The sequence below is a fragment of the Halichoerus grypus genome, chromosome 9 (genome assembly GCF_964656455.1).
Source record: "Halichoerus grypus chromosome 9, mHalGry1.hap1.1, whole genome shotgun sequence".
Lineage (NCBI taxonomy): Eukaryota > Metazoa > Chordata > Mammalia > Carnivora > Phocidae > Halichoerus > Halichoerus grypus.
The window spans coordinates 84381214-84408328 of record NC_135720.1 but is presented as its reverse complement, the minus strand read 5'-3'; the positions used below and the strand labels follow the sequence as shown (position 1 = coordinate 84408328).

General features: G+C 38.8%; 1 protein-coding gene and 1 non-coding gene across 3 annotated transcripts; one reads left to right on the top strand and one right to left on the bottom strand.

Moving 5' to 3' along the window:
• On the top strand, positions 1-23630 carry SDHAF4 (succinate dehydrogenase complex assembly factor 4). Of its 2 annotated transcripts, none has more exons than XM_036067188.2 (3): positions 1-176; positions 12104-12253; positions 12788-13627. In XM_036067188.2, the coding sequence occupies exons 1-3, from the start codon at positions 113-115 to the stop codon at positions 12871-12873; spliced, it is 300 nt and encodes a 99-aa protein (XP_035923081.1). In that variant the 5' UTR covers positions 1-112; the 3' UTR covers positions 12874-13627. The 2 variants fall into 2 exon arrangements, with proteins under 2 accessions (XP_035923081.1, XP_035923080.1); XM_036067187.2 differs by lacking the exon at positions 12788-13627 and adding an exon at positions 21952-23630 and having other exon boundaries at positions 9-176.
• A 3163-nt stretch (positions 23631-26793) lies between these two features.
• On the bottom strand, positions 26794-26897 carry LOC118519658 (U6 spliceosomal RNA). Its single transcript, XR_004909274.1, has one exon. It is a non-coding gene; the product is annotated as a U6 spliceosomal RNA (small nuclear RNA).
• Positions 26898-27115: the final 218 nt, after the last annotated feature.

The following is a 27115-nucleotide window of genomic DNA, read 5'->3' as shown; positions in this document are numbered from 1 at the left end:
AGGCCCCACCTCACGAGAGCTCCGCCCTCCCTGTGGGGTGGGCCCCGGTCGGTGCCGCTGACTATCCCCTTCTCCCTGCTGGGCCCACGAGGACGCTGTGGGATTTGGCACCATGTCTGTGTCGAGGCTGGCTCGGTTGCTTGGCTGCGTCCCGGCCACCGCGTGGAGAGCGGCAAGTAAGGCGCCCGGCCCCGGGGCCGAGGTCGTGGGCGGGGTCGCGAAGGCCCGGCGCCGCGAGAAAGTCCTCCCTCGGGGGAAGCCGCGTGTGTCCCGGGCGTCTGAAGGCGCCGGGTGCTGCAGAGCTTCTCTTTTTCGGCTCGGCCACCCACGTCTTGGTCCTGGGCAGGTCCCTTCACCATCCCGGGTCTCGGGGGTGGGACTAGGGCTAGAAGATCACCCAAGCCCTTCCAGCCCGGGCACCTGCTTCCTTCCGGTCACTGGTTAGGAAGGGCAGCGAACATTCGGGGTTGTTTACTTGGGAGCTCTCAGGGCGCACTACTCTCTGGTGCTCGTGGAAAAAAATTCTGTGAATGCCTCGTATATCAAAAAGGATTTGTGGCAGTGTACAGTATTAAAAAATTGGAGAAGTGCAGAGGTGCGTCAAAGTAGCAAATTAGTATAATAAAAATTAGATGAAGTCAAGAATTGTTAATACAAAGAAAGTATGCATGCTTTCAGTAAAAACCAGCGTTTTTTAACCCATTTTTGTTGGCAGATTTTCTCAGTATTTTAGACTTACCCATAGAGTATGCAAAGCATAGTTTTAATTGAGGACATCCTGGAGAAATTGTGTAAGTTGAAAACAGAATTACTGCCCTTCATAGTAATGGGCCCCAGATTTCTATGCAGTTTGTTTTCTGTAACCATTTCTCCCCAAACATATTACTTGTTAATTGTAAACATTTTAAATGGTCCAGGAGTGAATAATTAAGTGAAAGTCTCACTTTATCCCAACTCCAGAGTAATAACTGTAAATTTTGTTGAGTGTTCATTCACCATCCCTTTCTCACTTGTGTTAACAACTTAAGAATGAAGTATTTGATACCAAAAATGTATAATACACGTGTAAGTTATGAAGCAAATCTTCCATTTATGAACTCATTTTCCAATTTAAGAAATAGAATACTTCTGTTACCAAGCAGTTACTGGGTGCTTCTTCCTGATGCGGTTGTAACTTTACATGGTTTGGTCTTCATAGAAATAGCTTCTTACCATTTGTATTTATTTTACTGGCCTTTTTCAACTGGCACTGTATTTTGAGGTTCATCTATATTGATGTGTGAGGTTGTAGTTAATCATTCAGTTGTGAGAATATATCGTACAGTTTTTCCATTCTTCCCAGTGGACATTTGGGTAATTCTGGAAACACCAGGATTGGCTGCTACACGTTCTTGTTATGGGTGCTGTAATGCAAGGAGTGGAATTCCTGGAACATACGGTGTAGGCCTTTCCAATTTTATAATACGATGCCAAGCTGTTATAAAGGCATTTCCATTCCTCCCGGCAATTACATTCCTACCAGCAGAAACATCAGTTCTTGTTGCTTCACAAACTTGTCAACATTGCTAATCATCAGAAAATTTAATTTTTGTCTGAATAAGGTGTTGAAATGGTATGTCATTATGATTTTGCTTCTGGATTTTATATCCACTGTCCTAGCTAAATTACTTTCCTCTGTTAACTTCTCTAATTAGAGAAGTTAAACCTCTTTTCAAATATTTATTAGCTTTTTTTGGTGAAATCTCTTCATTTTATTAATGGATTGTTTGTCTTTCTTATTTATATTCTTTACATATATTTCAATACTAAACCTTTTTTAGTTATGTAAGTGGCAAATAGCCCAGTTTGGGGGCTGTTTTTGTCACTCCATGGTGGTTTTTTTTTTTTTAATCCTATATAACAGCCCAGAATAGAATAACGGATCTGCATATACAATCACACAACTTCGAAAGAAAGGTGTCCTTTTTTTTAAAGGTGTCTTTTGATGAACACATAATCATAATTGTCGTCATGTCTTGATCCTTTTGTTTATTGTCAGTGCTTTGTGATCTTGTCTAAGGAAGCCTTTCCTACCCTATTCTCCTATACTTTCTTCTCAAAGGTCTATAGTTTTGCTTTTTATATTTAAGCCTTTATTCTACCAGGATTGATTTTTGTGTATGATGTGAGGCAGGAAACCAATTTCATTTATTTTCCACATCAGTAATCTCTTGTCCCAGGTCCATATATTGGGCCTTTCCTTCACTGATACAATGCCAGCTTGTCTTCAGTCAGGTTCACATAAGCATATAGGCATGGGTTTATTTCTTGGCTCCCTTTTCAGTTCCATTGATCTATTTGTCTATTCCTGTGCTGATACCACCTGTCTTAATAACCATACCTTTGTAATCTTTTTTTTTTTTTTTTTAAGATTTTATTTGTCAGAGAGAGAGCAAGCATAAGCAGGGAGAGCTGCACACAGAGGGAGAAGCAGGTTCCCCCCTGAGCTCCCCGATGAGCAAGGAGCCTGATACGGACTCGATCCCAGGGTCCTGGGATTGTGACGGGAGCCGAAGGCAGACGCCTAACCGACTGAGCCACCCAGGCGTCCCACCTTTGTAATAAATCTTGGTATCTAATAGGTTAAATCGTCCCATTTTGTTTTTCAGAAGTGCCTTGGCTGTTCTTAGGTATCTGCTTTCCATATCAAATTCTTAAAAAAAAAAAGTTCCTGTTGGGATTTGATTAACACTGCTCGATATTTTTTTAAATTGTCATTTGGTGATTGCTGCTTATGTATAGAAACATAGTTTACTTATTTATTGCTTTTGTATCCTATAACCTAGCTAAATTAGTTTATTAGTTTAAATAATTTATTATAGCTAGGTGGGGAGGGTATTTTGCTAGGTAGACGGTCATGTTAACGGCAAGTAATGAAAATCTAGTTTCTCACTTTCTAATATTTATATCTTTTTCTTTTCTCTTGTTTTTCTGTCTTGCTTAGATTTCCAGTAACATGTTGTCTAGAAGTGATGATACCTTGTTTGTAATTTTAAAGGGAATGCATTCGTATTTCAAGTGTCACATTAGCTGTGGATGTGCTTTATCAAGTTAACAAAGTCCTATGCTATGTCTAGAAGGGTTTTTATTGTTGTTTATGTATTTGTCTGGTTTTTAAGACTGGATCTTGAAATTTACTGACTTCATTTTTCTTCATCTTCTCCGAGTGATTATATCATTTTTCTCCTTTAAATCTGGTGAGTTGATGAATTGTAGATTTTTCTAATGCTAAATCACTCTAGCATTCCTAGAAAATACTCAAATTGATCATGATGACTATATTTTTAATACAGTGTTGGATTTGGTATGCTAATATTTTGTGTAGAAATTGGCCTGTAGGGGCGCCTGGGTGGCTCAGTTGGTTAAGCATCTATCTTCGGCTCAGGTCATGATCTCAGGGTCCTGGGATCTAGCCCCTAATCAGACTCCCTGCTCTGCGGGGAGCCTGCTTCTCCCTCTCCCACTCCCCTGCAGGAAGCCTGCTTCTCCCTCTCCCACTCCCCCTGCTTGTGTTCCCTCTCTCTGTGTGTCTCTGTCAAATAAATAAATAAAATCTTTAAAAAACAAAAAAGAAATTGGCCTATAATTTTTCTCTTTTGCAGTTTCCTTTTCTGGTTGAAGCTTAAGTTATTCTAGCCTCATACAGTGAATTTAAGAATCTTACCACCCTTTTCTCTTCTTTGTTATATTTTGTTTAAAGAAATTATTCATTCTTTGAGTATTTGGTATAACTCAAGTATAAAACTACTCTTTGAGGGAAGATTTTAAATTACTGGTTTAATTTCTATAGCGGTTATTGCATTGTTCATCAGGTTTTCTCTTAGTCAGCTTTGATAAGTTAAATTTTTCTAGAAAATTGTTAATATTATATGCTTTTGATATATAGGCATAAAGTTCCCTTTTTAAAAAAATGTCTGCTCTCATTTATAATTATGTAGTCTCTTCTCTTCGTATTATTTATTTTGCCTTCTCTTGTTTTTTCCTTATTAGCCTGATCAAAGACTTCACTTTTAAAGGAACCAACTCTTGCTTTTGTTGATTATCTCACTTGTATGTCTTTTATTTATGTTATCGTTTTCTTCTCTAACTGTGGTTATTTTCTTTCCATTTTCTGTGTGTCTCTCTCTTTAAAATAAAACTAAAAACATGGAAATGTGCATCTCACATACCATAGACTGGGTGGCTTAAACGCCAAACATTTATTTCTCACAGTTCTGGAGGCTGGGAAGTCTGAGATCAGGGGGCCAGGACATCTGGTCTCTGGTGAGAGCCTGCTTCCTGGTTTGCAGATGGCTGCCCTCTAACTGTCTCCTCAGGTGGCAGAGAGCAGAAAGCCACAGCAGGCTTTCCTATCTCTTCTTAAAAGGGCACTAATCCTGTTCATGAGGGCTCCACCCTCATCACCTAATTACTTCAAAGAAGCCACACCTCCTAATACCACCACATGACGAGTTAGAATTTCAACATATCAATGGGGGTGATGAAGGACTCAAATCTTCAGGTCCTAACACTGGTCTTTTTTTTTTTTTTTTTAAAGAAACATGGTAATTAATGGAGCTTCTTACATGAACAACATGTGGCTGGATTTTGTGTTTTTTTTGTTTTTTTTTTTTAATTTAAATATTTATTTATTTGACAGAGTGAGACACAGCAAGAGAGGGAACACAAGCAGGGGGAGTGGGAGAGGGAGAAGCAGACTCCCCGCCAAGCAGGGAGCCCGATGCGGGGCTCGATGTGGGGCTCGATCCCAGGACCCTGGGACCATGACCTGAGCCGACGGCAGACGCTTAACGACTGAGCCACCCAGGCGCCCCTGGATTTTGTTTGTTTTATTTTGTTTTTTGGAGTCTGACAGTCTATACCCATTTAACTGGAGAGTTCAGTCCATTTACAATCATAATTATTGATATAATTGGCTTTATTTCTACCATCTTTTTACACCTTCTGTTTGTCATACGTGGTTTGAATTAAATATTTTCTTCTTCCATTTTTTTTTTCCTCTGCTGATTTGGAAGAATATAAATTACCTTTTATTGGTTACCCTTGAAATCTAAATGCATACTTAAGGAAATCTAAAGTTAACACCTTCTCCTAAACAGTGCAAAGTGTAAAAATGCTTTGAATTCACTCATCCTCTACCTCTGTTGTTCAGCCTTTTAGGTGTGTATATGTGTGTATTCTCGTGTATATGTTGGGATGGGATTGTGGTTTTGATAATCCCACATCACAGTTATTATTACGGTTTTATACAGTCAATGAATAAAACTTCATTTTCTCTCTGTTCTTATCTCACACTACTTTTGGGATCATTTTCTTAAAGTAAATTGCTTAGAAGTTTCTTTCATGACTGTCTTTTGTGATAAAGTTTCTTAGTGTTCTTTTTGATGTAGGTCTTATTTTTAATCTGAAAATCTGGTTTCTTTCACTTTTTGTTTTTGAAAGGTGGTTTTAGTGGGTGTATCATTTTCTCATAGCTCTATCTTCTGGCTTCTATTACGGCTATGGTGAAGTTATGTTACTTAGTTATTACTAAAGTTGTTATTACTAATGTTCCTTCATTAGTAATCTGTCTTTTATCTGGCTTCTTCTTGGATCTTCCTTTGATCTGGCTTTCTTGTTGGGGGTTGTTCATTTTACCTTGTGTTCAGATGTACTTTTTTTGCCCTTAATTTGGCATTTCTTTGTTCTTCCTATATCTGCAGATTCCTGTCTGTTGTACTTCTCATGGTCTTTCCACTATCTCCTTGTGGAATTATGATTAAACAAACATTTGTTAGACCTTCTCATTTTATCCTCCATATGTTTGAACTTCTCTTTGGTTATTTTCATCTTTGTCTCTGCTTTTTCCTGCATAATTTCTTCAGAACTTAATTCTTGATCACATTCTCTTCTCATCTGTATCTGTTCTGCTATTTAGCCCTTTTATTGAGCTTTAAATTTACATTGTTCCACTTCTAAATTTCTTTGTGTTTTAAGTTGGCCTTTCATAGTCTTACTCGTTTCTCCTTTTTGGCTTTTTTTCCCTTGAACACATTAAATAGTTATATTCTGATTTCAGTGATTTCAGTATGTCAAATCTTTATGGTCTGGCTGTGTTTGTTGATTTCACTGACTCTTGCTTGTGATGGCTTGTTTCCTCAAATGTTTTACTGGGATTCTCTCTTGAGACTTACATGAGACATGAGTTGAGAAGGTATTTCTCCACAGAGGATTTGCTTCTGCTCTTCCCCTATGTCTGGAGCACTTCACCTTGACTTGGGTCCACGTTATATAAGATGCTCCCCTTGGGCGTTTTTGGACCATAGAGATAGTATGTAATCAGGCATAAACATGGGTGTGGTCAGCCAGTAGTTTCAAAATTTCTGTAAGGGCTTCTTTTTTTTTTCATCTCCACTTAGAACCAAGGTTGAGATGGATACTTTTCCTTCCTTAACTGTTCTCTTCATTAACTGGAAGTTTGCTTCTAGCTCCTTGCTCTTTTGACCAGCAGTATGAACACCACCTGGCAATTGTTAAAATGCAGAATCTCAGGTCTCACTCAGACCTACTCAGAGTCTGCATGTTAACAAGATCCTCTAGGTGTTTTATATGCACATTAAAATCTTCAGGCTCAATTTCTCTTCTGAATGCTGAGCCTCCCAGAGTCCTGGCCTCTTATAGGCTTTTTGTCTTGCTCAGGCTCAGAAGACTCCTCTCTCTGCTGTTCTGGATGCTCTGTACCCCTGCTCTAGGTGAGAAAGACAGGATATGTAGTGGTTTAAGTGTTTGGTGACCTCACTGAACAGCTTTGTTAGTTTATCATTTTATACTTTCTTAAAGGCTCTTTGTCTGATTAAGAGATTTTTGTATATTTTTTCAACCTTTTTAGATGTTTTATAGCTATAGGTTTTTAGGCATCTCTAATTTATCAAATTGCCAGAAACAGAAGTTCTGAAAAGTTGTTTGTTGTTTTGATTTAACGGTCATTCAGTCTTTTTTCCTTTGCTTTTATTATTCTTTCAGAAGGTCATCTTCTTGCTTGTAATGTACTTATAAACAGAGTTCTAAATAGGCTTTGGATAAGGCCAAACCACCCCTTGAAGAAGAAGACATGGGCTTTATGGTGGTGATTTCCTTGTTTCTCAAAGGATGATTTTTGCTTTAAGTTTGTCAGGTATTGCTTATGCAGTTGAGGTAGTCAGAAGCTTGCTGAAGGCCAAAATGTAATACGAACATTAATACGCAGCTTACTTTTGAGCACTGTGAGGGTTAGGGGCTGACCCCCTGCACCATAAAAAAATCCACGTATGACTTTTGACTTCTCCAGAACTTAACTCCCGATAGCCTACTATTGAATAGAAACCTTGTGATAACATAAACAGATGATTAACACATATTTTGCATATTATATGTATTATATGTTGTATTCTTATAGTAAGGTAAGATAGAGAAAATAAATGTTATTAAGAAAATCATAAGGAAGAGAAAATACATTTACAGTACTGTACTGTAAAAAATCCATGTATAAGTGGGTCTGTGCAGTTCAGACCTGTGTTGTTCAAGGGTCAGCTATAATTACTGTTGCTTAGTACCTACTAGTTGATAGGCAGAATCCACAGGAGTGGCTCTGGGGCTCCCCTTCACCCCTTTGCTAATCCTTATGATCCGACAGACCCTTTTTACCCGCCTTCAGGCTACCTGTATGTGCCTCCCTGCCACCACCCTGCCAGGTGGCTGTGCACGGACTTGTTTCCAAAGCTATAAAGCGTGTGGGTGCCAAAGGGCATGGTGTTCCCTGTCTTATCTTGTACGGTACAGAAATGAGAGGAATTCTCCTCCTCCCCATTCTGTCACACTGTTACCTGCCTACAAAAATAGTTCTGTTTAGACCTCCATGGTCTCAGAGTCCTTTGAGAATACTGGTCTTTTAACTTTTCCTTGTAACCTTTTTTTCTACGATAAAGTTCCTTCAGAAGTACTCAAGGCCAGACCTACGGACTAGTTTCTCACTGCTCCTTTGCTGCTCCTCTCTCTTTCCCACAGTACACTCATATTCATATTCTTTTCCAAAAACCCTTTTGCACAATGATTTCTGTGTCCTACCGTTAAGCTGAAGTTATTATTCCATTCAGAGTGTGCACATAGAGACATACACGTTACTTCATTTCTCTGAGCTAGCCTGCAAGGTAAGTAGAAGTACCCCCATTCTGGGGGGGGATACAGACTCAGTGAGATACAGTAACCTTCTTAGGGTCAGTCACATTGCTAAATGTGGCATTGGAACCCATGTGTGATTCTAGTGCCCTTAGTTTGCAAGTTTGTTTTTTTTTTACTTGTCCCTTGTATTACTGAAGGAAAGGGCCAAGCTGCTGTAACAGTTCTGCCGATGAGACGGGGAGGACAACTCTGCTTTGACAGAGTTCTTTTCCATCCAAATCCGTGTTCTTTTCATCCTGTTGCTCCACCATGTGTAGGGCAGTGCTGCTGATCAGCCCTATGTACAAGAGTTGAGTTTTTACTAGTTATTTACAACCTGTGTCTCTTCTGAATGGTTGGACATAGGTTCTGAATGGGCACTGTCTATATCATACAAGTCATTAAATATTTTAAGTGTCACCTTGCCCTGGGTTTTGTGCACATCTGCGTGGTTAAAGCTGGGTCACTGCCATGTCTGTATTATAACCCAAGGAAATGGGAAAAGAAATCCAGGGCAATCAGCTTGTTGCAAAAGTGAGGCAACTTAAAATTTGCACACATCACTTCCAGTCACAACCCATTGGTCACCACTTGGACACGTGGCTGCTTGGTTGCAGGGGAGGCTGGGAAATGTCATCTCTAAGCAAGTGGCCTGGTGCTTAGCTTAATAGCAAATGAGGTGGGAGTGGGAATCCTAGAACCAAATGGAAGAAGGGCAAAGTGGCTACTTGAGACAGTTCCACCACACCTACCTAATGTCACTTTTTCAGAAAATCATTTTGTTCAAATTGAACAGACTTACTGTGAATTAAAGACCGTTAGACCTGCCCCATCGGATTATTGTGAGGTTTAATGAGGTGTCATGTTTTCAGCCCCTAGTACAGAGCCTGGCACATAGCAGACATGTAACACATATATATGCATCATTTAAGAGGCAAAATTTTTAGCTTCAGATTTTGTCTGCATTATAATTGGTAGTCAAGACTATTTTGTGCCATTTTTATGATTTTGTGTAAATGCTTAGGAATTTCTACAGATTTGGAACATACCAAGGTTAATTTTTACACTGAATATCATTTCAAGCTTTGAGTTAAGAGATTTTTTTTTTGATTTGCAAAACAACCAAACCTAAAACTGAAAGTGCTAATTTATTGTATTGAGTCGAGTCTGAGTGCATAGTAGCAGGTGGCTACTAGTATCTGTTAAATACGTGGCTGATTTTTAGGCTTCAAAGTGAGTTATTTGATGTACAATAAGACAGACTTGCTTAGTAACCAGATGCAGAATCTAGGCATTAGCCGGAATAGATGAAAAATCTGTCTACATTTAGAATCTAATTTGTAACTATTAAAATTCTTTCTGTATATCCATATTAATTATTATTGAATTATCATGACTTAGAAACAACCTTTCATGCTTTATAAATTTGTGATTTGTTGATGGATAGATAGTTGGGCATTAATGAACAGAAGTTTCTATTGTGGAGGTTGGCTAAACTTCCTAAATTGGGATATATTGATGTCACATTCTAAAGAATCCTATACTTCAGATAAGAAGTGACTAATTAACAAAAATCACGTGATTTGGACTGGAAATATCTTTCAATTGAGCATGGTTTATGTTCACCAAAATTTTCAATATATTTTTTAAACAGAATAAACCAAGATCAGATTGTTATATGAAATATATTAATATAATCAGAAACTCATATTTCTATATTTTCCATTTCTTAAATAAAAATAAATGCTGCCTTATAAGATATTATTGCAGGTTTTTCTCTTTAGCCTTTTAGTATATGTTTAAATATTATTTTGAGGACATAAGAAAAAATACAATATGTCCTTAGATATTGAAGTGGGAGTTTGAAGGCAAAATGGTCTGTACTGTAAATCAATAAGTAAGTAAAAATTTTAAATAAGTAACTGCTTTTATTTTAATGTGTATAGAAATTTTTATCACAAATATGAAGTATTTTATATAAGTGAGCATGTAGATGGGAGAAAACTATATTAATTCTGTAGATCATTGTCATAGCTTTATTAAAACATTCAGTTATGTATTTATTTTTTTAATCCTCGTGTTTTATGGGCTCTTGGATCTGTGGGAGAATGGTAGTTTGTATTCTAATTGGTCATTCAAACAAGAATTTTGTTACTCCCTGAGCTATATGCAGTAGATATGCAAATGAACAGCCTGATGTACTATTTCGAAATTGTTAATACAGTTTGTATATAATGTTAATTTTATGTAATCTTACAAACAAGTCTTACATAAATTCCAAGTTGGCTGTGGAGGGTGTGTATGTATAAAAACATATATATATATGTACAAATAGTTATGTGCGTATATATTTGTGTATGTATGGGTGTGTGTATATATATAATTTTTAAGTAATTTCTGTACCCAACATGGGGCTCGAACTCACAACCCCGAGATCAATAGTCGCAACTGACTGAGCCAGCCAGGCACCCCTATATATAATTTTTTAAAGCAGATGGTAGGGTGATGTAGTGTTAGCTAGAATATGAATAAAATACATGTAATAAAAGAAAATTCTAATTATATGTAATGCTACCAAGAGCTTGCAGATAATACTATGATGATAATATTAGATAAAATTTATTACAGTAGTAAAAGCTTTGCATGAATTGTCTTGTTTAATTTATTTAGTAACTCATGAGATAGGTACTGTTACCTTCAATTTAGAAGGGAGGAAACAGAGTTAGAAAGGGTAAGTCACTTGACAAAGGTCAAACAACTGTTAGTTTCCTATACTGCTGTAACCAGTTGTCACAAACTTAGTGGGGAGAAGTCTGAAATGGATGAGAAGTCTCTGGACTGAAATCAAAGTATTAGGGCTGTGTTCTTCTGTATGCTCTAGGGGGAGAATCTCTTTCTTCCCTTTTCCAACTTCTAGAGGCTGCTGAAATTCCTTTCCTCCATCTTCAAAGCCAGCAGCATCCATTAAGACTGTCTGATGCTGTCATCCCTCTGGTTCTCTCTTCCAATTGTCTCTTCCCCTTTTAAGGATTCTTGTGATTACAGTGGATCCACACAGATAGCCCAAGGTAATTGTTCTAGTCTAAGGTCATCTGATTAGCAACCTCAATTCAAACTGCTGCCTAAATTCTCCTTTACCATGGAGGCTGACCTCTTCACAGGTTCTGGGTATGAGGTTCCGATCATCTTTGGAAGCCATTATTCCGCTTACCACAGTAGTATAACTGGAACTGGTCCCCAACTCTGTCTGCCTCTAAAGCCATTCCTTTTAGGAAATTCAAAACCCAACTCTGAAGTCATTTTTTTCAGGGTGGTTTTGCACTTATTGAACATGATCTTAACAAGGGTTGGATAACTTTCATAGCAGTTTAGGAAATTTAGCTTTCTCTATGTAAACTATGGAGAAAGTGATCTCATTTATATGTTGTAAATACCCGATACATTTTTTAAATGTTTAATTGGCAGGAAAAGAGAATCGTGATTTGGGATTCAAATATAAGAATACTAAATAACAATCTCTTGTAATTTAAATAATAAATATTGTCCTTAAAACTTTGTACTACTTAGTAACACTTAATCATCTCATTTCTGGTATTTGGGGCATTGCTTCACACAGGAATCAGTATTTTATGTATAAGTTTTTACAATTTTGATAATGGTTAACTAATTTATTTTAAAGCTCTTCTTTTTAAACTGATAATATTGGTTGCCTCTGAGGAAGGGAAGTGCCTTTCTGGAAGATAGAGGGAAGAATTTTCACTGTATGTCCTTTTGTACTTTTTGTACTTTGATAAATGTGAATGTATAAACTAAAAACAAGTAAAACTGTTAACTTTTTAAAGTAGGATAAAAGAACAGCTCCTAATTTTTCCCTGTCTCCACTCTCCAGGATCACCCCTTTTATGTCGTTCTGTGAGGAAAATGAGTTCTCAAGGAGAAAAGTCCAAACCCATCAAACAATCTCTTAAGAAGCCAAAGTTACCAGAAGGTCGTTTTGATGCACCCGAAGATTCTACTTTAGAGAAAGAACCACTGACAAGTGAGTGTGGGCATACCTCACAGATGTTACAGGTTTGGTTCCAGACCGCTGCAATAAAACAAATACGGCGGTAAAGTAAGTCAAGTAACTGTTTTTGGCTTCCTAGTATGTATAAAAGTTATGTTTACACTATACTGCAGACTGTAAAGTGTGCAATAGCCCTGTGTCTAAAAAAACAATGTATACATACCTTAATTTAAAATACTTTATTGCTAAAAAATACTAACCATCATCTGAGATTTCAGTGAGTCATAATGTTTTTCTGATGGAGGGACTTGCCTCAGTGTTAATGGCTGCTGACTGATCAGGGTGGTGCTTGCTATAACAATTTCTCAAAATAGGACAACAATGAAGTTCGCCACATTGATTTATTCCTTTCATGACAGACTTCTCTGTAGCATGAGATGCTGTTTGGTAGCATTTTACCCACAGTAGAACTTCTTTCAAAATTGGGGTCAATCCTCTCAAACCTTGCCACTTCTTTGTCAACTAAGTTTGTGTAACAGTCTATACCTTTTGTTGTCATTTGAACAGTCTTCACAGTATCTTCAACAGGAGTAGATTCCATCTCACAAAACCACTCTTTGCTCATCCATAAGAAGCAAGTGCTCATCTGTTGAAGTTCTACCAAGAGATTGCAGTAATTCAGTCACATCTTCAGGCTCCACTTCTAGTTCTAGTTCTCTTGCTATGTCCACATCTGCAGTTAACTTCCTCCACTGAAGTCATGAACTCCTCAAAGTCATCCCTGAGGGTTAGAATCAACTTCTTCCAAATTCCTTTTAATGTTGATATTCTGACCTCTTCCCATGAATCACACATGTTCTTCATGGCATCAAAATGGTGAATCCTTTCCAGAAGGTTTTCAACTTACTTTGTCTAAATCATCAGAGGAATCATTACCTATGGCAGCTACAGCCTTACAAAATGTATTTCTTAAATAATAAGACTTGAAATTCGAATGACTCCTTGATCCACGGGCTGCAGAATGGATGTTGTGTTAGCAGGCGTGAAAACATTAACCTCATTGAACATTTCCATCAGAGCTCTTGGGGGACCAGGTGCATTGTCAATGAGCAGTCATATTTTGAAAGGAATCTTTTTTTCTGAGCAGTAGGTCTCATCAGTGGGCTTAAAATACTCAGTAAACCATGCTGTGAACAGATGTGCTGTCATCCAGGCTTTGTTGTTCCATTTATGGAGCATAGGCAGGGTAGATTTAGGATAATTCTTTTTTTTTTTTTTTTTAAAGATTTTATTTATTTGACAGAGAGACAGCGAGAGAGGGAACACAAGCAGGGGGAGTGGGAGAGGGAGAAGCAGGCTTCCCACCGAGGAGGGAGCCCAATGCGGTGCTCGATCCCAGGACCCTGGGATCATGACCTGAGCCGAAGGCAGACACTCAACCACTGAGCCACCCAGGCGCCCTAGGATAATTCTTAAGTGTCCTAGGATTTAGGGAATGGTAAATGAACACTGGCTTCAACTTAAAGTCACCAGCTGCATTAGCCCCTAATAGGAGAGTGAGCCTGTTCTTTGAAGCACTGTAGCCAGGCATTGACTTCTACTCCCAGCTATGAAAGTCCTTTTTCCAATAGAAGGCTGTTCCATCCACATCGAAAAACCTGTTGTTCAATGTAGTCACCTTCATTACTTATCTCAGCTAGATCTGGATAACTTGCTGCAGCTTCTGCATGAGCACCTGCTGCTTCACCTTGTGCTCTTTGACATTATGGAGATGTCTTCTTTCTCCATATCAGCAATAAGGCTGTTTGCTTTCTTATCGTTTGTGTGTTCACTGAAGTAGCACTTTTCATTTCCTTCAAGAACTTTTCCTTTGCCTGCACAATTTGGCTAACTGGTTGTTGCAAGAGGCCTAGCTTTGGCCTATCTTGGCTTTCAGCGTGCCTTCCACATTAAGCTTAATCATGTCTAGCTTTTAGATTTAAAGTGAGAGACATGTGACTCTTCCTTTCACTTGAACACTTAGAGGCCATTGTAGGGATATTAATTGGCCTAATTTCAGTATTGTTTTGTCCCAGGGAGTAGAGAGGTTCAAAGAGGGGGAAAGACAAGGGAACGACTGTTTAGTGGAGCAGTCTGAGCACGTGCAACATTTATCAGTTAACTGTTTTATATGTTTGTTTCCTGATGCTCCAAAACAATTACAGTAGTAATATCAAAGATCACTGATCACAGAGCACCATAATAAATGTAATAATAATGAAAAAGTTTGAAATATTGTGAGAATTACCAAAATATGACACAGAAACACAAAGTGAGCAAATGCTATTTGGAAAAATGGCACCAATAGACTTGCTCATAATAGGGATGCCACAATTTGTAAAAAAAAAAAAAAAAAATGCAGTATCTGTGAAGCATAAAATAAAGCTTCTCTTAATTTTTGAAGTGTCAAAGAAAGTGTTTTAGTTATTGAGAAAAAAGAATGAAAGAAACATGTTATTGTTTATAATTCTTTATCAACAATAATAAAGCATATTTCACAATGAATAAACTACCACACTGACCATCACTTTGGGTAGGTTTAGAAAAAATAATTTCCAAACCCCTCACAGTGATTGACTGTGTTTGTTTTATTTACTATACCCCATTATTCACATGACAAAGTATATGAATTGAGATCTGTTTTGATGCAAATAACTTGAAAACCACTTGAGCAGACTTAAACAAAAGGTAGTTCAGGTTGTTACTGGGCTACAAGGTACACGGGTGGGGTACCCCAGGGCAATGATGCTTCTGGGCCTTGGAAAAAAATGGACCTTGGGAGTAAACACTGTATGGAAACCAGGATATTCTTCCTCCTCCTCTTGTCCCTGGTCTTCTCTTCATTGTTTTCTGTCATCAGACTCCCTTCTAAGTCCGCTGGGTGGAAGGAACTGCTCCTTGCTGCTACTCAGGTCAATAGAGCAACTAGACTGAAAATACAATTGTTTAGTTCTAATTCCAAATTTTTTTTTTTTTTAAGATTTATTATTTATATGAGAGAGTGAGAGCACACTGGGTGGGGGTGAGAGAGAGGAAGTGAATCTTGAACAAATTCCCTGCTGAGTGTGGAGCCTGAGGCGGGGCTAGATCCCAGGACCCTGAGATCACAACCTGAGCCAAAACCAAGAGTTGGTCACTCAACCAACTGAGCCACCCAGACGCCCCTAATTCCAAATTTCTTAAGAAGAGAGCTCATTGGCCAAGCTTAGAGCAGGTATCTATAGCTAAATCAATCTGAGTGGCCAGTGGGGTGGGTCACAGGTGAAGGTGGTTATTCTCACCATAGCCATGTGGTTGGAGAAAGAGAAGGGGAAGTTTGGAGAAGGAGGTTTTTTGAGGGTGGTGGGATAATAGACTAAACATTGTTTTGTATTTAGTACATACAAAATTTGGTTCATGTCTTAAAGCTCTGTTTTTTAAAGTGCTACTTTTTTTCATTCTATACTCTTGTACCTTTGAATTGTGGAACATGTGCAAGTATTAGCTATTCAAAAAATATGATTTTAGATAGCGTAAATGTAAACATACCAGTCTGAAACTTTGGCCTGCCTCCCCTGCTTGTCTCCTGAGAGTTAACCCATCTATGTAGTGAAGCGTCCTAGGCAAGAAGATATCAACAGAGGATACAAGGACCTGTATCTGGAGCTCTTTAGAATATAAAAGCTTTTCTTTTTGTTCATTCAGTTAAATATTTCAGTTTATAGCACTTTATTAAGCCCAGTCTAATAACCAGATCAATCAGTCAGCCAAAATGATGGAGACTTTTAAAAAGCATAATCTAAAGGTAAAATTCTTCTTTCATAGTTTTAGCCAAGCACAAAAATCTAAGAGGAAATTTTTCATTAAAACATCATACACAAAAGTAGCAATCCCAGAAGTAAACCCTCACATATATGCTCCATTGGCTTTTGAGAAGGTTGCCAAGATCATTCAGTGGGGGAAAAGACAGTCTTTTCTATACGTGGTGCTGGGAAAACTGGATATCCACATGCAAAGAATGAAATTGGACCCTTACACCATATATAAAAATTAACTCTAAATATGTCAAAAATCTAAAATTAAGAGATAAAACTATAAAATTCTTAGATGAAAACACTGGGAAAAATCTTCATGATTGATTTTGACAGCCGTTTTATGGTTATGACACCGAAAGCATAGACAGCAAACACAAAAGTATATAAATTGGACATTATCAAAATTAATAAATTTTGGACATCAAAGGACATTATCAAGAAAGTGAAAAGAAAACCTACGGAATGGTGGAAAATATTTGTAGATCATATATCTGACACAGAATATCAAGAGTATGTAGAAAACTGCTACAACTCCACAAAAACAACTCAATTCAAAAATGGACAAATGACTTGAATATACATTTCTCCAAAGATACACAAATGACTAACCAGCACTTGAGAAGGTGCTTAACATCACATTCCTTACAAATCAAAACCACAGTGAGACACCACTTCACACCAACTAGGATGGCTACAATTTAAGAAAAACTGGAAAATGGGGCGCCTGGGTGGCTCAGTCGTTAAGCGTCTGCCTTCGGCTCAGGTCATGATCCCAGGGTCCTGGGATCGAGCCCCACATCGGGCTCCCTGCTCGGCGGGAAGTCTGCTTCTCCCTCTCCCACTCCCCCTGCTTGTGTTCCCTCTCTCACTGTGTCTGTCTCTGTCAAATAAATAAATAAAATCTTAAAAAAAAAAAAAAAAGAAAAAGAAAAACTGGAAAATAAGTGGTGGCAACAATGTGGAGAAATTGGGACCATCCTGTGTTTCTGGTGGGAATGTAAAATGATGCAACTACTCTGGAAAACAGTTTGGCAGCTTCTCAGAAAAGTCAGATATAGAACCCAGCAATTCTACTCCTAGGTATATATCCAAAAAAATTGAAAGCAGGGACTTGAGCAGATACCTGTATACCTGTGTTCAGAGCAGCTTTATTCACAGTAGCCAAAAGAAACAGCTCAGATGTCCATCAATAGATAAATGGATAAACAAAATGTGGTGTGTGGAATACTGCTCAGTCATAAAAAGGAATGGCATTTTGGTTGTGCTACAATGTAGATGGACCTTGAAAACATTATGCTTAGTGAAATAAGCTAGACACAGAGGGACAAATATGATTCCACTTAAATTATGTGCCTAGAGTAGGCAAATTCATAGAGACAAGGTAGAATAGAGGTTATCAAAGTCTTGAGGGAGGGGGGGAAAGGAAAGTTTTTGTTTAATGGGTACAGAGTTTATATTGAGGATGAGGAAAAACTTTGGGGTATAGATAGTGTAATGGTTACAGACCAATGAGAATGTAGTTAATGCCACTGAATTGTATACTTACAAATGGTTAAAATGATAAATATTACATATATTTAATAAAAGAGAAAAGAAAAAAGTACATTTCAAAAGGTAATCATCTGTTTGACACAATGCTAGGTATTCATCATAACTTTTGAATCACTGAAATTTATATTGAACATACCATCTCTTAGAAACTGGTCTAGTAAACATCACCAAACCCAGCAAATGCTTTTCAATCCTCATTTTATAGGAACTGTCTGTAAGCTTCGGTGTTGTTAACCATTGCTTCTGGAAGTCTCCTGTCTTGGTTTTGGTTATGCTTTGTCCAGTTCCTCCTCCTATTCCTTGAACCATTTATTCCTGAACTGTTTTTTTAAGCTCTTCTCCCTCTGCCCAAAAGCAGAGGTTCAGAAATCTGGGGATAGTTCTTCACTCCTGCTTCTTCCTGTGTCCTGGCTCCTAGTCTTGTTGATGCCACCTCCTTAACATTTGTCAACTCATCTCCTCTTATCCATCCTACCAATAAAGCCCAAATTCAAGCATCTATGGTTCTGTTGGTCTGTCTTCCTTGTTTCCTTCCTTCTAGGCTTGTCTCCCTGCCTCTGGTACATATGTCATTCTAAGAAAAGTGTATAGGTTGTCCGTTTGCAGAGAGTAGACTTCATTATTAAGATAATAAAGGAAGGGCGCCTGGGTGGCTCAGTTGGTTAAGCGACTGCCTTCGGCTCAGGTCATGATCCTGGAGTCCCTGGATCAAGTCCCGCATCGGGCTCGCTGCTCAGCAGGGAGTCTACTTCTCCCTCTGACCCTAACCCCTCTCATGTGCTCTCTCTCATTCTCTCTCTCTCAAATAAATAAATAAAATCTTAAAAAAAAAAAAAAGATAATAAAGGAAGATCGTTTGCAGCTGCGCACTCTGTTTGATGCAAGGATGAATAAGGAAAATGAGATACAAAAATAACTGAAGGGGCATCTGGGTGGCTCAGTCGGTTAAGCGTCTGCCTTCGGCTCAGGTCATGATCCCAGGGTCCTGGGATCAAGCCCCGCGTCGGGATCCCTGCTCAGCGGGGAGTCTGCTTCTCCCTCTCCCTCTGCCCTGCCACTCCCCCTGCTTGTGAGCACTCTCTTTCTCTCTGTCAAATAAATAAATAAAATTTAAAAAACAAAACAAAACTGTGAATAGGATGTTGTGTGATAACTGGCATAAGAGATACGCAAAAAAAGTTCAGAAGAAAAATAGAGAAAAGAGATAACATTTGAGCTGGGGTTTAAAGACACAATAAAATCATAAGTAGTTAAGGAATGGTGGGGAGAGGGGCGCCTGGGTGGCTCAGTCGTTAAGCGTCTGCCTTTGGCTCAGGTCATGATCCTGACCCGCGTCAGGCTCACTGCTCTGCAGGAGGCCTGCTTCTCCCTCTCCTGCTCCCCCTGCTTGTGTTCCCTCTCTAGCTGTCTCTGTCAAATAAATAAATAAATCTTTAAAAAAAAAAAAAAAGGCATGGTGGGAAGATGTTTCAAAAAAGAGAAAGGTGTGGTCAGAGAGAAAGAGGCTAGGGAACATGATACCTGTGAGACATGGCCAGTGGGCCTGTTTGGCTGCAGCATAGAGTGTACATAGTGGATTAATAGAATCTAAAGCCAGAGAGGTAGATATGGCTCAAATCTGGGAGGGCCTGAAGGATCAGATTATAGCATATGGGCTTTCTGCAGTAGACAGTGAGGAAAGCTCTGAATGCCTTTTTTTTTTTTTTTTTTAAAGATTTTATTTATTTATTTGACAGAGAGAGAGAGATAGAGAGGGAACACAAGCAGGGGGAGTGGGAGAGGGAGAAGCAGGCTTCCCGCTGAGCAGGGAGCCCGATGTGGGGCTCGATCTCAGGAGCCTGGGATCATGACCTGAGCTGAAGGCAGACGCTTAACGACTGAGCCACCCAGGCGCCCCTCTGAATGCTTTTGAATGGAGATTATTTTAATCAGCTTTACTATAGTATAATCTGCATATAATAAAATTCACCCATTTTAAGTAAACAGTTCGATGAATTTTAACAGTGTTTATAGTCATGTAACCAACACAAAGTATACAACAGTTCCATCCCACAAGGAGCCCCTAGTGCCTCTATAATTAGTCTCATTTCCCCAACCCCTAGCAACAATGAATCTGTTCTCTGTCACTATAATTTTGCCTTTCCTAGGATTTTATATAAATGAAATCATACAGTACATAGTCTTTTGTGTCTGGTGTCTGGCTTCTTTCACTTAATGTAATGTGGAGGAGGGATTCTGTTTTAGAAAGATTAATTCATCCTTCTGTGCAGATTAGGCTGAAATCATGAGAGTCAGAAAACAGAAGAGTTAGAAAACTCTTACATTATTAGTCTAGAATGTGACTCAGCATAACTCAGGGTGGCACTAGCGAGAGTAAAAAGTTTCAGAAAACTGCAGGTTATAATGAGGGTGAAAATTAGGTTAAAGAAACATGAGGGAAAAGCCTCCATAGAAGGTTGCAGTCAGAAAGAAGAAAGCTCAAGAGTGTGGGACTTAGAGAAGGAACATATTCAGGAGATAATGAAATCAAAGCAGATGGCACAAGTGGATGTGAAGACCACTAGGAAAGAGGACCAAGGTCCTCTGTGGCCTCGGTATGTGAGGTTACTAATATGGGTGTTCATAGGAAGGATAATGGGGAGAGGTGAAGCTGTGAACCAAGTACTGATTCTATCCAAGAAGATAGAAGAGTCTTTATTACCAGACTGGAGAAAAGCATTGGACAAGTGAATGGTGTGGAATTCAAAAGAGGTAAGGCTATAGAGATTTGGTGGGAGAATGAGAAGCTGGAAGTAGGAGTGAGGCACAGGGATGTCTTGACCCTTTCTTCCCTAGTGCTGTGGACTGAATTGTGTCTCCCTGAAATCCATATTTGAAGCCCTAACCCCCAAAGTGGTGGTATTTGGAGATGGGGCCTTTGAGAGATAATTAGGTTTAAATGAGGTCATGAGACTGGGGCCCCATGATGGAATTAGTGCCCTCATATTAAGTGACACTAGAGAGCTAGCTAATCTTTCTCTCCCTGCCTTGTGAGGACACAGTGAGAAGGGGCCATCTGCAAGCCAGGAAGAGAGTCTTCACCAGAACCCAGCCATGCTGGCACCCTGATCTCAGACTCGTAGCCTCTAGAAGTGTAAGAAAGTTAATTTCTATTGTTGAAGCCACTCAGTCTGTGGTAGTTTGTTATGGCGGCCCAAGTTGACTAAGACACTCAGTCCCAGAAATAGGGGAGACAGAAGAGCTTCCCTTAGAGGCTTTCAGAGGAAGTCCAAGGATGGAGTTCTTTAGAAAACAGAATGATAAGTGGGGAAGAGTTTATTCACAGTAGAGAAAGAATTTTAAAAATAGATAAATATTTGAAATTTTTCGAGGTAAATTCTGTTTTCTTTTTCCTAGGGAGGGACTACATGATTTTGGTGATGTCCATTTAGCTTTCTAAAGAGACACAGCTTAAGAATTGGGGTTCCTTCTAATAGCTGATTCCTCTCCTGCTCTTCCCATATACAGAGCAGTAGTTTATGGGCTAAGTATAAGACTGCAACCAGAATGTCTGAATTCAAACTCAGTTTTACCACAGTAGTAGCGGTGTAACCAGGAGCGCCTTTGTGCCTCATTTTCCTCATCTATAACATGGAGACAATAACTGTTCTTGTCCCATAGGATTATCATGAGGACAAAACGAGTTACTATGAATAAAGCGCTCAAAAGTGGGCCTGACTCAAGATGGATGGTCTTATTATGAACACACAGTATTAATAGTAACATCTGTTGTGTCCATAAATGGCAGTATCAGCTAACCATTTACTGAAGCCAAAACCCTATGATGAAGGGCAAGAGTCCTCCTAGCTAAAATTAATTGATCATTCTTACGTACCCAGCACTGAGCTAGATCCTTTACATGCATTTCCTCGTTTAATTCTCAACAGACTAAATCAGGTACGATTGTTGTACCCATTTTACTGATAAGAAAACTGAGAAATGGAGCCAAAGTAATCTTGTTTCAAGACCTTTCAAACCTTATGGATTTGTACTCTGTATTCCCTGCATTCCTTTCCTTCTCTTACAATCCATCAGCATATATGCAGCTAACTCCCCACATTGGGGCCTGAGAACATTCCAAGAATTCTAAGTAATTAATGTAGGTAATAAAGTTCATTGAATATGACAATTGTATCCTGAAGTGATTTCTCAAACTTGGGAAAAAGAACCACATTTACAGTTCATTTAAAAGGCTGCGCAGTAATAACCTAGTCAGTGGTGTCTACTGTAACCCTGTCTTCAGAATTGGCCATAATGCCTCTCTGGTCTCTATTGACTACTGTTTCTGCATCTTCTGTCTTTCTTTAGAATTTCCAGATGATATTAATCCTGTTACCAAAGAAAAAGGTGGACCTAGAGGCCCAGAACCTACCCGATACGGAGATTGGGAACGAAAAGGACGCTGTATTGATTTTTAAGACACATATTATTAACTTCAGTACCTTTTTCTGAATATGTACATCTGAATTTATTTCCAGTTTTTTCTTTCTGTATATGCTTTAAGTCATTTAATTTCTGTAATGTGTTTAAAAACATAAATAATGCCTTGAAAGAAAATATGCTGCTATAAATTAAGGGGAAATAGTTGTACATTAGCACATTAATTTAATTTAAATATATTGGAGTATATAAATGGCGATTAGAGCTGCAAATTCATTTCATCACATTTCAGTTTATGTTAATCAGCTGCTTATAAAATGCAAATGTAAATAAAACAAGTTTTAATGATTTTTATTGCCGCATGCTAGGTAATAGTGACTTTTTTAATGTGAGTTAAGTAACACATTATAGTTTGATAAGGCCACAGTAACAACAGAAAATCTAACTCCAGAGCCAGTTTACTTGGGTTCAAATCCTGGCTCTGCTACTTATTAGCCATGTGATCTTGGGTAAGTTATTTAACTTCTCTACATCTCAGTTATCTTCATGCGTAAATTGGAGTTAATGCTAGTTCTACCCTATCAGGTAGTGAGAAGATATTTAAGTGAGTAAGTGCATGTAAACTACTTGGAACAGTGCATAGCACATAGCTCTCAGTGTAAGTGTTAGCTATCCTTCGATCTTAAATATATTTTTCCAAGGCTCTAGGCTTTCTGTGGAGAAATATTAAGAAACCAAGTTTGAAATACTTGAACTGAAATTGTTTTATATGAATATAATGTTAAAAAATCATTAGTTGGAAAATTAGTGATTTTTTGCATGGATTAACTGAGCTGAAATATATACTAGATTGTTAAACATGAAATTTTGATACAGAGGGTCAATATGAGGAAAGCAGGGGATGAAATGGGCCAGCTTAGTTTTGATGACTCAGAAGCTCTTATATTGTGGCCTTTGGATAACTGGGTCAGGAAAAGGCATGTCCAGTTTACAGATGTGGAATGAAGGAAGAATGGAGACTGCTGGGCTCACCTAAGGCATCCTATGCTGTCCTCTGGCCTTACTCAGTCCCAGAGATTGGACCTTCAGCCCCTAGGCTACACTTAAATTACTTAGGAAGAAAGGGTTTGCAGGGTCTGTAGAAGACAATGCAGGGAGCTGATAATGCTGTGATATGACTTATAAGAGCAATATTATTTGAGAAGATTATAGGAGATTTATACAAGAGAATAAACTTTCTTAAAAGTGTATTCTCCTCAGAAACTAAGTAGTGTAGTAATTGGGCCTTGTCATTCAGTCTTGGTATTGGTTCTCTCTCTCTCAGTCAATATTTGTTCTTCTAATGGCCGTTACTGTGTATGCCATTGAGTAATAACCACATTCCTTTAAAAATATTCTGTAGGGGCGCCTGGGTGGCTCAGTCAGTTAAGCGCCTGCCTTTGGCTCAGGTCATGATCCCAGGGTCCTGGGATTGGGCCCCGCGTCGGGCTCCCTGCTCTGCAGGAGGCCTGCTTTTCCCTCTCCCGCTCCCCCTGCTTGTGTTCCCTCTCTAGCTGTCTCTCTCTCTCTGTGTCAAATAAATAAATAAAATCTAAAAAAAAAAAAAATTCTGTAATTTAGTCGTCCTTCAATTAGCCCACATTAGTGTAAGTTTTTATTAGGTTAACATTCCAGAAGTACTATGTCAAATTATTTTGTATAGTTTTGCCTCTGTTTGTGGTATGTGATACAGGAGAGATAACTTAGATACTTCAAAAATGAATATAAAATATGTAACAGTGTTGTATTAAGATAATAGAATCCTTAACCTCTGTTAATAGTAGCATGTTTCATGACAGCCATCAAATACATAGGTACAGTTTGGTGGCATGAAAACATTTATGGTCTTTATGTCCATCAAACATTAACAAAAAAAACCTGAAGACTTTCAAAAGATGTAGCACTGGAACTGCATCACTCACATCTCGTCCTGTGGGAAGCAGAGTTGACTGAGAACTGCAGCTGCTGCCCCATGGGACCCACCCCTGTGTTCCTGCTGAGACTACACTTCCTCCAGGCTGTTCCCAGCCAATGAAAGAGTATGTTGGCCCTCTCCCCTCATGGATGACATTGGCTCAGGGACTCCCCATTAGCCTGCCCAGTACTTTCCTCGGACTGTACTGCTGTCTGAGACTCTTCCTACCCAGTCCTCCTCTCCTTTTCTCTCCCTTCATAAGTGTCAGACTCTGCCTACTTGTCTTGCCCCTTCATGATTCAAAACGTTTCCCCAGTAAATCACATTTAATCCCATTTTGTCATTTGTTTCTCAGAGAACCCAAACTAACGTGTATAGTTTTAAAAGAACAGCCTATAAAAGAACAACTTACAGACAGGTTTTTAGAAAATGCCACAAAGCTTGTGGCTTTTTCTAGTACAGCATAGTCTAACCATTTAAATTTTACATTGCTTGGGGATTCTGGGAAAATATAGGTTGTACATTTATACAGAAGGCTCGTACCGTGGAAGCTTGTACATTTTAGGTGTTTTGGTAGAATTGAATTATGTCCAGTGTTTTTCTTACTGTGATGTCAGTTGCTGTGACCTACTATGAGTCAAAATCTACTGTTACCTATTACTAAACTTGAAGAGCCAGCCGAAAGCCATATTCTGCAAATAAATAACAAATGTTCATTGGATGAATAGTATGGCTTACAATGAACAAACTTAGTAACAGTAATTGTTAATGATGTATCAGCAATTTTAATGATACTTTCAGAACAGGGCAGTAATTTTTACAAGTGCCATAAGAATGGCAGTGGACTTTTTTAAAGATTTTATTTATTTATTTGACAGAGAGATGGAGAGCACAAGCAGGGGGAGTAGCAGGCAGAGGGAGAGGGAGAAGCAGACTCCCTGCTGAGCAGGGAGCCCGCCGCGGGGCTGATCCTGGGACCCTGAGATCATGACCTGAGCCGAAGGCAGATGCTTAACTGACTGAGCCACCCAAGCGCCCCAAGGCAGTGGACTGTTAACCAATACTGATTGATCAATTATGAAGTAAAATGAAGAATGCCTGAGTTCATTCCTGCATTCAGTTGATTCTATTTAATCAGTGATTGTTCAGATATTCTGCTAGTCTCTGTGTATTTGGTGATGAATGAAACAGAGCCCTTGCCATCCTGTCATAAAGTCTGATGGATTTGATTTACACATGAGAACAATTCCAAATGATAACTGACTGAAGACTAAATGCATTGCAAGTGACTGTACTTCACCCCAGCCAAACCAAAGGGAACTTCCTACGTTTGATGAGGCTATCACTTTCTGGATTTTTATTACTAGATGACTCTTTAGAGATCTAAGTGTTCACCTTTTTAAATTTAAACTGATTCTGTGAGATATGGATCAAGTCAAATATTCATTCTGTGATCAGTTGTGCTCTGACCTTGCCATATATCAGACATTGACCTAGACACTGACCAGGAAGGTGTGGAGTGAACAGAGTGATGTAATTAAGATTGCTGGACAGGTAAAGCTTCCTCAAGCCATTCCTGGCTCCAGAAGAGCGTTTTTGGCGGGCATCCCTCTGCACAGCCGCTGGAACTGAAGCTGCCTCTGACTTCCTAAACCAGGACTGGCTGTTATGAATGAATTATAAAGAATATTGAATGATCCATGCATAGGAAGGGATATGTGAATATTAAGAAATATTTATCATCATTAAGTATTTGGTGTTGGTTCTGTGTCCTCTGGGGACTTTGTTCTAAGTCTTCCTCCTTGAGATCTTTCATTCATAGAAAGACACCGCTTTCCTGACCCTCCCATTGACTCTGGCCTTGGTTCCAACATATGCTGCTTTTGCATCTCCCTCCTTTTCTCCTCAGTGGGGGCAATACTATGTATTCTGTCTAAACCAACTTCTCTCGTGATCACCCAAATCTGGATGGAAAATTAAAATTAGATGGTAACCTCTAATATTCAAGGTAACCTCTAATATTCAACCTATTATTAGAGGTTACCTTTTTAGATAAAGTAACAGAATCTACTCTGTTTCAGCACTCTTTGGTCTTAAGGCCCTTTTATACTCTAAAACTCTTTGGAGGTCCCTTAGTTGTTTAGGACCCCAAAGAACTTGTGTTTACATGTGTCATATCTATTGATATTTACCATGTTAGGAATGAAAACCGAGCAATATTCAATTAATTTTAAAATAATCCCATAATTGGGGCACCTGGCTGACTCAGTAGAGCATGCAGCTGTTGATTTCAGGGTCATGAGTTCGAGCCCCACCTGGGGTGTAGAGATTACTTAAAAATAAAATCTTTTTTTTTTTTTAAAGCGTAAACGTTTATTTGGAAAAAATAAAATCTTAAAAATAAAATAATAAAATAACCCCATAACAAACCCATTACATGTTAACATAAAATAGCATTTTTTGGAAAAATAACTAATTTTTCTAAAACAAAAATTAAGAGTCGTATTGTTTCAAATTTTTGTAATCCTCTTTTATGTCTAACTTAATAGAAGGCAGCTGTATTCTCATATCCTTTTCTGCATTCAATCTGTTGTGATGCTGCTTTTTTTTTTTAAGATTTTATGTAATCACTTGAGAGAGAGAGTGAGCGAGCACAAGCAGGGGGAGTGGCAGAGGGAGAGGGAGAAGCAGGCTTCCTGCTGAGCAGGGAGCCCAACATAGGGCTCGATCCCAGGACCCTGGGATCATGACCTGAGCCGAAGGCAGACGCTTAACTGACTGAGCCACCAGGCACCCCATGATACTGCTTTTTTTTTTTAAATATGGAACGCTTCACGAATTTGCGTGTCATCCTTGCGCAGCGGCCATGCTAATCTCTGTATCATTCTAATTTTAGTATATGTGCTGCCGAAGTGAGCACCCATGATACTGCTTTGATTGAGGTGTATCGAAGAAAAAAGCTGGCTTCACACAGATCCAAAGTTAGAAAATGGAGGATCTCACAGATCCCCTGAAAAGGCCTTGGGGACCCCCAGAATCCTTGGACCACAAACTTTAAGAACTGCTGAGCCGATTAAGTAAAAGGAGGGTACGAAATGCAGGGCAAGCATGAAAAGGCCTTGGGGACCCCCAGAATCC

What these genes read in the sequence shown, in the direction of transcription:
- SDHAF4 (XM_036067187.2), top strand. Translation starts at nt 113, where the DNA reads ATGTCTGTGTCGAGGCTGGCTCGGTTGCTTGGCTGCGTCCCGGCCACC. An exon ending in CACCGCGTGGAGAGCGGCAA is followed by an intron (nt 177 to 12,103) that starts GTAAGGCGCCCG and finishes TCCACTCTCCAG; the next exon opens with GATCACCCCTTTTATGTCGT. An exon ending in AGAGAAAGAACCACTGACAA is followed by an intron (nt 12,254 to 21,951) that starts GTGAGTGTGGGC and finishes GTCTTTCTTTAG; the next exon opens with AATTTCCAGATGATATTAAT.